The sequence below is a fragment of the Salvelinus fontinalis genome, chromosome 13, assembly GCF_029448725.1.
Source record: "Salvelinus fontinalis isolate EN_2023a chromosome 13, ASM2944872v1, whole genome shotgun sequence".
NCBI classification, from domain to species: domain Eukaryota; kingdom Metazoa; phylum Chordata; class Actinopteri; order Salmoniformes; family Salmonidae; genus Salvelinus; species Salvelinus fontinalis.
The window spans coordinates 19,087,258-19,101,597 of NC_074677.1; the positions used below are offsets into that span (position 1 = coordinate 19,087,258).

Below are 14,340 nucleotides of genomic sequence, written 5' to 3' on the forward strand. Positions count from 1 at the left end.
GTGTAGGTGTGTGTGTGGAACAGTGTGTGTAGGTGTGTGTGTGGAACAGTGTGTGTAGGTGTGTGTGTAGGTGTGTGTGTGGAACAGTGTGTGTAGGTGTGTGTGTGGAACAGTGTGTGTAGGTGTGTGTGTGGAACAGTGTGTGTAGGTGTGTGTGTAGGTGTGTGTGTGGAACAGTGTGTGTAGGTGTGTGTGTGGAACAGTGTGTGTAGGTGTGTGTGTGGAACAGTGTGTGTAGGTGTGTGTGTAGGTGTGTGTGTGGAACAGTGTGTGTAGGTGTGTGTGTAGGTGTGTGTGTGGAACAGTGTGTGTAGGTGTGTGTGTAGGTGTGTGTGTGGAACAGTGTGTGTAGGTGTGTGTGTAGGTGTGTGTGTGGAACAGTGTGTGTAGGTGTGTGTGTAGGTGTGTGTGTGGAACAGTGTGTGTAGGTGTGTGTGTAGGTGTGTGTGTGGAACAGTGTGTGTAGGTGTGTGTGTAGGTGTGTGTGTGGAACAGTGTGTGTAGGTGTGTGTGTAGGTGTGTGTGTGGAACAGTGTGTGTAGGTGTGTGTGTAGGTGTGTGTGTGGAACAGTGTGTGTAGGTGTGTGTGTGGAACAGTGTGTGTAGGTGTGTGTGTAGGTGTGTGTGTGGAACAGTGTGTGTAGGTGTGTGTGTGGAACAGTGTGTGTAGGTGTGTGTGTAGGTGTGTGTGTGGAACAGTGTGTGTAGGTGTGTGTGTGGAACAGTGTGTGTAGGTGTGTGTGTAGGTGTGTGTGTGGAACAGTGTGTGTAGGTGTGTGTGTAGGTGTGTGTGTGGAACAGTGTGTGTAGGTGTGTGTGTGGAACAGTGTGTGTAGGTGTGTGTGTAGGTGTGTGTGTGGAACAGTGTGTGTAGGTGTGTGTGTAGGTGTGTGTGTGGAACAGTGGTTAATAACATTCAGTGCATTAATATTCCTCCCCTTCAGAATAATGATGAATGATTACACAGTTTAAACGTTCTCCCTGGACAGCTTCTGCTTTGTTTCTCTGACAGCACCTCTTAGTGGGTGTGTGTGTGTGTGTATGTGTTGTGTGTGTGTATGCACTATTTGTGGCTGCATAATGTTAGCGCCACCGCTAAAAGCTAAACTCATCTGTCATTAATTCAGTGGAGGTCATTCCTTACACAGCATGGATGGAAAAACACACCACATGTTACTGTGGGATGATGCTGCTGAGGCTTTAGCTCCGCTTCCGTGTCTCCCTTCTCTCCCATAACTTGTCCCATATTTCACATTCAACTTATGTAAACTGTAGATGTGACACATTTACAACACAAATCAGAATAACACTTCCCTTACGTTCGGAGGTTTCAAAGTCAAACACAACGTTATGTAAACTGTCCTACCGTGTTCGTCCAGCAGAATGTTGTCAGGTTTGATGTCTCTGGAAATACACACACACACACACACACACAGAGAGAGAGAAACACAGCATCATTAGGGTCACTGACCAGCCCCATCCCCATGACGATGCTGTGTCATTGTTATGACAATCACTACAGTCTCTCTTCACTGGGAAGTTGGAGGAAAAAAACAACACAAAATGTCATGTCAGGTTACATCCTTAGTCTGCCTCCCGGGTGGCGCAGTGGTCTAGGGCAGTGCTAGCTGCGCCACCAGAGTCTCTGGGTTCGCGCCCAGGTTGGGCTGGGTTCGCGCCCAGGCTCTGTCGCAGCCGGCCGCAACCGGGAGGTCCGTGGGGCGATGCACAATTGGCATAGCGTCGTCCGGGTTAGGGAGGGTTTGGCCAGTAGGGATATCCTTGTCTCAGTATATAAAATGTATGCAATCTACTGTAAGTCGCTCTAGATAAGAGCGTCTGCTAAATGACTAAAATGTAAATGTAGTTAAAGGGAGGCCTTGCCAAAAAGAACAATATCAACCCATAAGCAACACACACAGAAATGCACAGTGTGTCGAACACAGTAATATCACAACCAATAATGCCCCTGTGTCTTTAAATTGGACTGACAGGAAGTGTGCTTTTCCAGCCAAACACAGTTTAAGTCCCAAATAGCTTGCTATTCCCTTTAGTGTACTACTGTTGATGATAGGGCTCTGTAGTGCACTCTACATGGACGGAGTAGGGTGCCATTTGGAACGCACCCTCATTCCGTGGGCCTGATTCTCCAGCCTGGTCCAGAGCACAGTCTGTCAACCAGCCAGTCAGAAGGTGAAGGCTAGGGCCTGATTCTCCAGCCCAGTCCAGAGGACAGTCTGTCAACCAGTCAGTCAGAAGGCGAAGACTAGGGCCTGATTCTCCAGCCCGGTCCAGAGGAGAGTCTGTCAGTCAGAAGGCGAAGACTAGGGCCTGATTCTCCAGGCCGGTCCAGAGGAGAGTCTGTCAGTCAGAAGGCGAAGACTAGGGCCTGATTCTCCAGCCCGGTCCAGAGGAGAGTCTGTCAGTCAGAAGGGGAAGGCTAGGGCCTGATTCTCCAGCCCGGTCCAGAGGAGAGTCTGTCAGTCAGAAGGCGAAGGCTAGGGCCTGATTCTCCAGCCCGGTCCAGAGGAGAGTCTGTCAGTCAGAAGGCGAAGACTAGGGCCTGATTCTCCAGCCCGGTCCAGAGGAGAGTCTGTCAGTCAGAAGGGGAAGGCTAGCCAGGCCCAAAAAAGGCACACTTTATATTTTTGGTGCATGGGTCTGTGTCTACACTGATCTCCAGCCAACCCATCATTCACTGGATAATTACTTATTTACTTTGAGCAATGGGACAAGGTGGTATGTGTGTGTGTATGTGTGTGTGTATGTGTGTGTGTGTGTGTGTGTGTGTGTGTGTGTGTGTGTGTGTGTGTGTGTGTGTGTGTGTGTGTGTGTGTGTGTGTGTGTGTGTGTGTGTGTGTTTGTGTGTGTAAGAATCAGCAGGTAGGACCATGGGCACACCTTAGCAACCTGTGCAGAGGGACAAGTGTGGACCAGATCAGACCTTTTTGTATGAGAACCGCAGTGGCGACAGATCACACAGACTTAGAGAGAACCAAAGAACAACTCTACCGTGTTTTTGCTCCATTGTATGATAATCAAATGTGATGTAGACTTTTTCTCATTTCGTTAGGGAACCCTGCTTTGCCTCAATTCTCATTTTCACAAAGCTGCTCAAAATGGTCCTTCTCATCAAACACAGTGGGCCCACTTCATTTTCTCAATTACCCTTAAAGGACTGCAATGAGATTCATAAGATGGCGCTGAAGAGGATGGCTGAAGTTTTACATGCTCCTAACCAATTGTGCTATTTTGTTTCTTTTTTTGCGTTGTTTGTAACTTATTTTTTTACTTATTTTGTACATAATGTGGCTGCTACCGTCTCTTATGACCAAAAATAACTTCTGGACATCAGAACAGCGCTTACTCACCACGAACTGGAAGAAGCTTATTCCTTTAATGAGTCTGACGAGAAGGATATACTGCTCTCCCGGGAACAGGCCCAAATCCCTGTCATTTGCGTGAAGAAAAGGACAAGATGACGCAGATCGGGCTGCCTTCTGAGAATCCGTAGGCGAGTGAGTAAACTCCCACTGCCATCCATTCTACTTGCTAACATGCAATCATTGGAAAATAAAATTGATGACCTACCATTACGATTGTCCTACCAACGGTACATTAACAACTGTAATATCTTGTGTTTCACCGAGTCGTGGCTGAACGACGACACGGATAATATAGAGGTGGAGGGATTTTCAATGCACCGCAGAACAGAGAAGCTATGTCTGGTAAGACGAGGGGTGGTGTGTTTGTCTTTTTTTCAATAACAGCTGGTGCGCAATGTCTAATTTGAAAGAAGTCTTTAGGTATTGCTCGCCTGAGGTAGAGTACCTTATGATAAGCTGTAGCCCAAACTATCTACCTAGAGAGATCTCATCTATATTACTCGTAGCCATCTATTTACCACCACAGACCGATGCTGGCACTAAGACCTCACTCAACCAACTCTATAAGGCCATAAGCAAAGAAGAAAATGTTCACCCAGAAGCGGCGCTCCTAACGGCCGGGGACTTTAATGCAGGCAAACTTAAATCAGTTTTACAAAAATTTTACCAGCATGTCACATGTGCAACCAGAGGGAAAAAAATTCGAGACCACCTTTACTCCACACACAGAGACGCATACAAAGCTCTACCCTCGCCCTCCATTTGGCAAATCTGACCATAATTCTATCCTCCTAATTCATGTTTACAAGCAAAAACTAAAGCAGGAAGTGCCAGTGACTCGCTCAATACGGAAGAGGTCAGATGACGCGGATGCTACAGTACAGGACTGTTTTGCAGCACACACTGGAATATGTTCCGGGATTCATCCAATGGCATTGAGGAATACACCACCTCAGTCATCGGCTTCATCAATAAGTGCATCGATGACGTCGTCCCCACAGTGACAGTACGTACATATCCCAACCAGAAGCCATTGATTACAGGCAACATCCGCATCGAGCTAAAGGCTAGAGCTGCCGCTTTCAAGGAGCAGGACACTAATCCGGATGCTTATAAGAAATCCCGCTATGCACTCAGACGAACCATCAAACAAGCAAAGCGTCAGTACAGGATTAAGATTGAATCCTACTACACCGGCTCTGACGCTCGTCGGATGTGGCAGGGCTTGAAAACTATTACGGACTACAAAGGGAAACCCAGATGTGAGCTGCCCAGTGACGCGAGCCTACCAGACGAGCTAAATACCTTTTATGCTCGCTTTGAGGCAAGCAACACTGAAGCATGCACGAGAGCACCAGCTGTTCTGGATGACTGCGTGATAACGCTCTCGGTAGCCGATGTGAGCAAGACCTTTAAACAGGTCCATTTTCACAAAGCTGCGGGGCCTGATGGATTACCAGGACGTGTACTCAAAGCATACTTGGACCAACTGGCAAGTGTCTTCACTGACATTTTCAACCTCTCCCTGACTGAGTCTGTAATACCTCCATGTTTCAAGCAGACAACCATAGCCCCTGTGGCCAAGGAAGCAAAGGTAACCTGGCTAAATGATTACCACTCCGCAGCACTCACGTCGGTAGCCATGAAGTGCTTTGAAAGGCTGGTCATGGCTCACATCATCCAGATACCCTAGACCCACTCCAGTTTGCATACTGCCCCAACAGATCCACAGATGACGCAATCTCAATCACACTCCACACTGCCCTTTCCCATCTGGACAAAAGGAACACCTATGTGAAAATGCTGTTCATTGACTACAGCTCAGCATTCAACACCATAGTGCCCACGAAGCTCATCACTAAGCGAAGGACCCTGGGACTAAACACCTCTGCAACTGGATCCTGGACTTCCTGACGGGCCGCCCCCAGCTGGTAAGGGTAGGCAACAACACGTCTGTCACGCTGATCCTCAACACTGGGGCCCCTCAGGGGTGTGTACTTAGTCCCCTCCTGTACTCCCTGTTCACCCACGACTGCGTGGCCAAACACAACTCCAACACCATAATTAAGTTTGCTGCTGACACAACAGTGGTAGGCCTGTGGCTGCATATGTTATCACCACCGCTAACATTATGAGACAGCCTATAGGGAGGAGGTCAGAGAACTGGCAGTGTGGTGCCAGGATAACAACCTCTCCCTCAATGTGAGCAAGACAAATAGCTGATCATGGACTACAGGAAAAGGCGGGCCAAACAGTCCCGCATTAACATCAATGGGGCTGTAGTGGAGCGGGTCGAGAGTTTCATGTTCCTTAGTGTCCACATCACCAACGAACTATCATGGTCCAAACACACCAAGACAGTCATGAAGAGGGCACAACAAAAAGTTTTCCCCTAAGTAGGCTGAAAAGAGTTACAGCTGCACCATCGCATCCTGACCGGTTGCATCACTGCCTGGTATGGCAACTGCTCGGCGTCTGACCGTAAGGCGCTACAGAGGGTAATGCGTACGGCCCAGTACATCACTGGGGCCAAGCTTCCTACAATCCAGGACCTATATAATAGGCGGTGTCAGAGGAAAGCCCATAAAATTGTCAAAGACTCCAGTCACACAAGTCCTAGACTGTTTTCTCTGCTACCGCACGGAAAGTGGTACCGGAGCCATGTCTAGGACCAAAAGGCTCCTTAACAGCTTCCATAAGCCATAAGACTGCTGAACAATTAATTAAATGGCCACTGGACTATTACAGTGACCCCCCCCCCCCCCTCCATTTGTTTTGTATACTGCTGCTTCTCGCTGTTTATTATCTATGCCTAGTCACTTCACCCCTACCTACATGTACAAATTACCTCAACTAACCTGTACCCCCGCACACTGACAAGGTGCCGGTACCCCCTGTATATAGCCTTGTTAAAGTTATGTTATTGTGTAACATTTTTTTATTTTAAATTTTTTACTTTAGTTTATTTGGTAAATATTTTCTTCATTCTTCTTGAACTGCACTGGTGGTTAAGGGCTTGTAAGTAAGCATTTCATGGTGAGATCTATTCTTGTTGTATTCAGCGCATGTGACAAATAAAGTTTGATTTGATTTTTGATTTGAATGGAGGACATCCAACCTTGGATAGTCATCTCACTCGCTGAATAAAAACGCTCATGCAATATACAGTGGCCTAGTGGTTAGAGCATTGGGCCAGTAACCGAAAATATTTGAGATGGAGTCTGAGCTGACTAGGTAAAAATCTGCCCTTGAGCAAGGCACTTAACCCTAATTAGCTGATCCCATGCTGTGACCCCACTCTCCCATGGTGTCTCAGGAGGAGCTGATTCCATGGTGTCTCAGGAGGAGCTGATTCCACGGTGTCTCAGGAGGAGCTGATTCCACGGTGTCTCACGAGGAGCTGATTCCACGGTGTCTCAGGAGGAGCTGATTCCACGGTGTCTCAGGAGGAGCTGATTCCACGGTGTCTCAGAAGGAGCTGATTCCACGGTGTCTCAGGAGGAGCTGATTCCATGGTGTCTCAGGAGGAGCTGATTCCACGGTGTCTCAGGAGGAGCTGATTCCACGGTGTCTCAGGAGGAGCTGATTCCACGGTGTCTCAGGAGGAGCTGATTCCACGGTGTCTCAGGAGGAGCTGATTCCACATTGTCTCAGGAGGAGCTGATTCCACGGTGTCTCAGGAGGAGCTGATTCCACGGTGTCTCAGGAGGAGCTGATTCCATGGTGTCTCAGGAGGAGCTGATTCCATGGTGTCTCAGGAGGAGCTGATTCCACGGTGTCTCAGGAGGAGCTGATTCCACGGTGTCTCAGGAGGAGCTGATTCCATGGTGTCTCAGGAGGAGCTGATTCCATGGTGTCTCAGGAGGAGCTGATTCCACATTGTCTCAGGAGGAGCTGATTCCACTGTGTCTCAGGAGGAGCTGATTCCACGTTGTCTCAGGAGGAGCTGATTCCACGGTGTCTCAGGAGGAGCTGATTCCACGGTGTCTCAGGAGGAGCTGATTCCACGGTGTCTCAGGAGGAGCTGATTCTACACTCAATCATATGATTGAGTGTAGTCTGGCCCAGGAGTGTGAAGGTGAACGGAAAGGCTCTGGAGCAACGAACCGCCCTTGCTGTCTCTCCAGGGCCGGTTCCCCTCTCTCCACTGGGATTCTCTGCCTCTAACCCTGTTACTGGGGCTGAGTCACTGGCTTGCTGGTGCTCTTTCATGCCGTCCCTAGGAGGGGTGCGTCACTTGAGTGGGTTGAGTTACTGACGTGAACTTCCTGTCTGGGTTGGCGCCCCCCCTTGGTTGTGCTGTGGTGGAGACCTTTGTGGGCTATACTCGGCCTTGTCTCAGGATTGTAAGTTGGTGGTTGAGGATATCCCTCTAGTGGTGTGGGGGCTGTGCTTTGGCAGAGTGGGTGGGGTTATATCCTTCCTGTTTGGCCCTGTCCGGGGGTTTCTTCGGATGGGGCCACAGTGTCTCCTGACCGCTCCTGTCTCAGCCTCCAGTATTTATGCTGCAGTAGTTTATGTGTCGGGGGGCTAGGGTCAGTTGGTTATACCTGGAGTACTTCTCCTGTCTTATCCAGTGTCCTGTGTGAATTTAAGTATGCTCTCTCTAATTCTCTCGTTCTCTCTTTCTCTCTGAGAACCTGAGCCCTAGGACCATACGTCAGGACTACCGGGCATGCTGACACCTTGCTGTCCCCAGTCCGCCTGGCCTTGCTGCTATTCCAGTTTCAGCTGTTCTGCCTGCGGTTATGGAACCGCCACCTGTCCCAGACCTGTTGTTTTTCAACTCTTAATGATCAGCTATGAAAAGCCAACTGAAAATTATTCATGATTATTATTTGACCATGCTTGTCACTTATGAACATTTTTGAACATCTTGGCATAGTTCTGTTATAATCTCCACCCGGCACAGCCAGAAGAGGACTGGCCACCCCTCATAGCCTGGTTCCTCTCTAGGTTTCTTCCTAGGTTTTGGCCTTTCTAGGGAGTTTTTCCTAGCCACCGTGCTTCTACACCTGCATTCTAGCTGTTTGGGGTTTTAGGCTGGGTTTCTGTACAGCACTTCGAGATATTATCTGATGTACGAAGGGCTATATAAAATAAAATTGATTGATTGATTGATTGTCTCAGGAGGAGCTGATTCCACGGTGTCTCAGGAGGAGCTGATTCCACGGTGTCTCAGGAGGAGCTGATTCCACGGTGTCTCAGGAGGAGCTGATTCCACGGTGTCTCGGGAGGAGCTGATTCCACGGTGTCTCGGGAGGAGCTGATTCCACGGTGTCTCGGGAGGAGCTGATTCCACGGTGTCTCGGGAGGAGCTGATTCCACGGTGTCTCGGGAGGAGCTGATTCCACGGTGTCTCGGGAGGAGCTGATTCCACGGTGTCTCGGGAGGGGCTGATTCCACGGTGTCTCATTAGGGGCTGATTCCACGGTGTCTCAGGAGGAGCTGATTCCACGGTGTCTCAGGAGGAGCTGATTCCACGGTGTCTCAGGAGGAGCTGATTCCACGGTGTCTCAGGAGGAGCTGATTCCATGGTGTCTCAGGAGGAGCTGATTCCACGGTGTCTCAGGAGGAGCTGATTCCACGGTGTCTCAGGAGGAGCTGATTCCACGGTGTCTCAGGAGGAGCTGATTCCACGGTGTCTCAGGAGGAGCTGATTCCACGGTGTCTCAGGAGGAACTGATTCCACGGTGTCTCAGGAGGAGCTGATTCCACGGTGTCTCAGGAGGAGCTGATTCCACGGTGTCTCAGGAGGAGCTGATTCCACGGTGTCTCAGGAGGAGCTGATTCCACGGTGTCTCAGGAGGAGCTGATTCCACGGTGTCTCAGGAGGAGCTGATTCCACGGTGTCTCAGGAGGAGCTGATTCCACGGTGTCTCAGGAGGAGCTGATTCCACGGTGTCTCAGGAGGAGCTGATTCCACGGTGTCTCAGGAGGAGATGATTCCACGGTGTCTCAGGAGGAGCTGATTCCACGGTGTCTCAGAAGGAGCTGATTCCACGGTGTCTCAGGAGGAACTGATTCCACGGTGTCTCAGGAGGAGCTGATTCCACGGTGTCTCAGGAGGAGCTGATTCCACGGTGTCTCAGGAGGAGCTGATTCCACGGTGTCTCAGGAGGAGCTGATTCCACGGTGTCTCAGGAGGAGCTGATTCCACGGTGTCTCAGGAGGAGCTGATTCCACGGTGTCTCAGGAGGAGCTGATTCCACGGTGTCTCAGGAGGAGCTGATTCCACGGTGTCTCAGGAGGAGCTGATTCCACGGTGTCTCAGGAGGAACTGATTCCACGGTGTCTCAGGAGGAGCTGATTCCACGGTGTCTCAGGAGGAGCTGATTCCACGGTGTCTCAGGAGGAGCTGATTCCACGGTGTCTCAGGAGGAGCTGATTCCACGGTGTCTCAGGAGGAGTAGGATATGCAAAAAACACATGTCCATTTCACACCACACTGTACATGTGTGAAACAGGACAAATATAAGCACCCTCTAACTGACCTTTGACATATCACATCTGGCCATATGTTTCCAGGGCCTAGGAGACAGCTGACGACATACAGTACATTACTGTATGATCATCATAACACTGGATCAGCTGAACGTCTAGAGTCTAGATCAAACAGCAGGCTAGTTTCAGCTGCACCTGTCAGGGGGGATCATGTCCATGAACCTTAGGAGCCTCATTAGTTCTGACTGCCCTATCAGAGGACAGGGTTGATTAGCATATCAAAGGGTGCCTGCGGCAGCAGGTGGGTGGGGTAGGGTGGCTGGCACCACCCTCATTACAGGGGCATCAGTGTACCCAGCCCGGGGCCCGGATGGGGGTTAAAAAGGTCAGTTGTGTTGTGCTTAATTATCTGACATTTCCCTCAAAGGAGGCAGATGGAAAGGTATTTTATCTTTAAAGGCCATGGCAGCCATTGTGGAGCAACAGGACAGGGGATGCTACAGCGTCACTCAACAGCCCTGCTGATGATTATAGGTGTGACTGTGAGAGCCAGAGCCAGTCACGACACAGCCCTGCTGATGATTATAGGTGTGACTGTGAGAGTCAGAGCCAGTCACGACACAGCCCTGCTGATGATTATTGGTGTGACTGTGAGAGCCAGAGCCAGTCACGACACAGCCCTGCTGATGATTATTGGTGTGACTGTGAGAGCCAGAGCCAGTCACGACACAGCCCTGCTGATGATTATAGGTGTGACTGTGAGAGCCAGAGCCAGTGACGACACAGCCCTGCTGATGATTATAGGTGTGACTGTGAGAGTCAGAGCCAGTCACGACACAGCCCTGCTGATGATTATAGGTGTGACTGTGAGAGCCAGAGCCAGTCACGACACAGCCCTGCTGATGATTATAGGTGTGACTGTGAGAGCCAGAGCCATTCACGACACAGCCCTGCTGATGATTATGGGTGTGACTGTGGGAGTCAGAGCCAGTCACGACACAGCCCTGCTGATGATTATAGGTGTGACTGTGAGAGCCAGAGCCAGTCACGACACAGCCCTGCTGATGATTATAGGTGTGACTGTGAGAGCCAGAGCCAGTCACGACACAGCCCTGCTGATGATTATAGGTGTGACTGTGAGAGCCAGAGCCAGTCACGACACAGCCCTGCTGATGATTATAGGTGTGACTGTGAGAGCCAGAGCCAGTCACGACACAGCCCTGCTGATGATTATAGGTGTGACTGTGAGAGCCAGAGCCAGTCACGACACAGCCCTGCTGATGATTATAGGTGTGACTGTGAGAGCCAGAGCCAGTCACGACACAGCCCTGCTGATGATTATAGGTGTGACTGTGAGAGCCAGAGCCAGTCACGACACAGCCCTGCTGATGATTATAGGTGTGACTGTGAGAGCCAGAGCCAGTCACGACACAGCCCTGCTGATGATTATAGGTGTGACTGTGAGAGCCAGAGCCAGTCACGACACAGCCCTGCTGATGATTATAGGTGTGACTGTGAGAGCCAGAGCCAGTCACGACACAGCCCTGCTGATGATTATAGGTGTGACTGTGAGAGCCAGAGCCAGTCACGACACAGCCCTGCTGATGATTATAGGTGTGACTGTGAGAGCCAGAGCCAGTCACGACACAGCCCTGCTGATGATTATAGGTGTGACTGTGAGAGCCAGAGCCAGTCACGACACAGCCCTGCTGATGATTATAGGTGTGACTGTGAGAGCCAGAGCCAGTCACGACACAGCCCTGCTGATGATTATAGGTGTGACTGTGAGAGCCAGAGCCAGTCACGACACAGCCCTGCTGATGATTATAGGTGTGACTGTGAGAGCCAGAGCCAGTCACGACACAGCCCTGCTGATGATTATAGGTGTGACTGTGAGAGTCAGAGCCAGTCACGACACAGCCCTGCTGATGATTATAGGTGTGACTGTGAGAGCCAGAGCCAGTCACGACACAGCCCTGCTGATGATTATAGGTGTGACTGTGAGAGCCAGAGCCAGTCACGACACAGCCCTGCTGATGATTATAGGTGTGACTGTGAGAGCCAGAGCCAGTCACGACACAGCCCTGCTGATGATTATAGGTGTGACTGTGAGAGCCAGAGCCAGTCACGACACAGCCCTGCTGTCACCCAGACAACGGCCTTTTCTAGATATGCAAACACTGGGGTTTTATCACCTGTTCAATAAAAACCCACCGTTTATTGTTCTGCATTTTCTATTCAGATGAATAACAAGCACCCTGCCTGCGTATTTCTAGGACGAAAGCCCAGAGCGATGTCTGACCATAATTACCCAGTCACAGAGTATGAATTATGGGGGGCCCAGGGGGGTCTCAGAACCCCCGAATGAAACAATGAGTGCAAGAAAGTCTAACTTTGGAATTGAACCCTTCTCCTATTTGTTTCAAATGTGCACTGCTACAGTGGTAAATAAATTAAATTAAAAGCTTATTTCAAATGAAACGAACACCCCCACCTCTGCGTCATGGTTAAAAAAAAGTTGTCTATGTGGCTGCATTTGTCATCCCGGGACAGTCCCGTATCTCAGCCCATTTTCAGGTGTCCCAACTTTTCTTTCTGCAAAGTTGGTTGTTTTGTCAGCAAGACGTATCAATTAATTCAGGCTTCAAGAGTGTAAACACAATGACAATCGCCGAATGTCATTACACTATTAATGGATGCTGGAATTAGTGGACAAACGTGCAGGTAGCCACATTTTTGAAGTGGTTTGTTTGACAATAAGATGATTGTGTTCATGCCTAATTAAAAGGTAATAAAAATAATGACTGTTAAACGACGTCTTTAAAGGTAATTTAACTGTGTTTTTTTTGTATTACCTTTTAATTTTGCATGAACACAACCATCTTATTGTCAAACAAACCACTTCAGAAATGAGGCTACCTGCACGTTTGTCCACTAATTATTAGGCTCATAAAACATTTTATCTTTGCATGTGCACATAGGCGGTCCTGTGAATTTCATGCTATAATTCGCTCTCTGCCCAGGCGATTACCTTGGCCGCGCTCCTCGTTCATAGACTTATATCAGTAGAAGATTTGTGATGATAGCAGGTGCTGGAGTTGAACAATTCTGGTGTTCAGACCGAGCCTGGTCCCAGATCAGTAGGTTTGATGGCAGATATGGAATGACAATGAAAGTGAGAGGATTTAAATAAAGCACACGCGGATCTGGGACCAGAATAGTTTAGACCCAAATTGTCTCCCTCTCCTTCGGTGTTGTTGGTCTGTGTCTGCCCACTCATTATTGGTGTAGCTAGAAGCCTAATCACAATCACCTAAACTGGTCAGTCCCCTCTCCCTGGGAGTTGTAATGGCATGGGCTGACCAGCTTTATTCATTTCCATATTTTCAGTGTGACAGCTGTGCACTGGGCCCTCATCTCGCACTACAAATTCATTAGGACTGTAATATTCTGTAATAATGTAATATTCCAGCAATTAGAGATGAGAAACAGATGGCCTGATGTATCGACAGCCAGCTGACTGAGGGACTATTCAAGGGCCTGATGTATCGACAGCCAGCTGACTGAGGGACTATTCAAGGGCCTGATGTATCGTCAGCCAGCTGACTGAGGCACTATTCAAGGGCCTGATGTATCGACAGCCATCTGTCTGAGGGACTATTCAAGGGCCTGATGTATCGACAGCCAGCTGACTGAGGGGCTATTCAAGGGCCTGATGTATCGACAGCCAGCTGACTGAGGGGCTATTCAAGGGCCTGATGTATCGACAGCCAGCTGACTGAGGGGCTATTCAAGGGCCTGATGTATCGACAGCCAGCTGACTGAGGGGCTATTCAAGGGCCTGATGTATCGACAGCCATCTGACTGAGGGACTATTCAAGGGCCTGATGTATCGACAGCCAGCTGACTGAGGGGCTATTCAAGGGCCTGATGTATCGACAGCCAGCTGACTGAGGGGCTATTCAAGGGCCTGATGTATCGACAGCCAGCTGACTGAGGGGCTATTCAAGGGCCTGATGTATCGACAGCCAGCTGACTGAGGGGCTATTCAAGGGCCTGATGTATCGACAGCCATCTGTCTGAGGGACTATTCAAGGGCCTGATGTATCGACAACCATCTGTCTGAGGGACTATTCAAGGGCCTGATGTATCAACAGCCAGCTGGCTGAGGGACTATTCAAGGGCCTGATGTATCGACAGCCATCTGTCTGAGGGGCTATTCAAGGGCTTGATGTATCGACAGCCAGCTGGCTGAGGGACTATTCAAGGGCCTGATGTATCGACAGCCATCTGTCTGAGGGACTATTCAAGGGCCTGATGTATCGACAGCCAGTTGACTGAGGGACTATTCAAGGGCCTGATGTATCGACAGCCAGTTGACTGAGGGACTATTCAAGGGCCTGATGTATCGACAGCCAGTTGACTGAGGGACTATTCAAGGGCCTGATGTATCGACAGCCAGTTGACTGAGGGACTATTCAAGGTGTCACGTCAACTGCCATAAAACATA

The 14,340-nt window shown here is 49.6% G+C and overlaps 1 protein-coding gene across 1 annotated transcript in view; it reads right to left on the reverse strand.

Moving 5' to 3' along the window:
* The window catches only part of LOC129868210 (serine/threonine-protein kinase 32A-like), an 82,284-nt gene that overhangs the window by 30,953 nt on the left and 36,991 nt on the right, over positions 1-14,340 (reverse strand). The window contains exon 6 of the mRNA XM_055941980.1: positions 1,367-1,404. Within this exon, the coding sequence (XP_055797955.1) occupies positions 1,367-1,404 (38 nt within the window). The remainder of the gene's footprint in view (positions 1-1,366; positions 1,405-14,340) is intronic.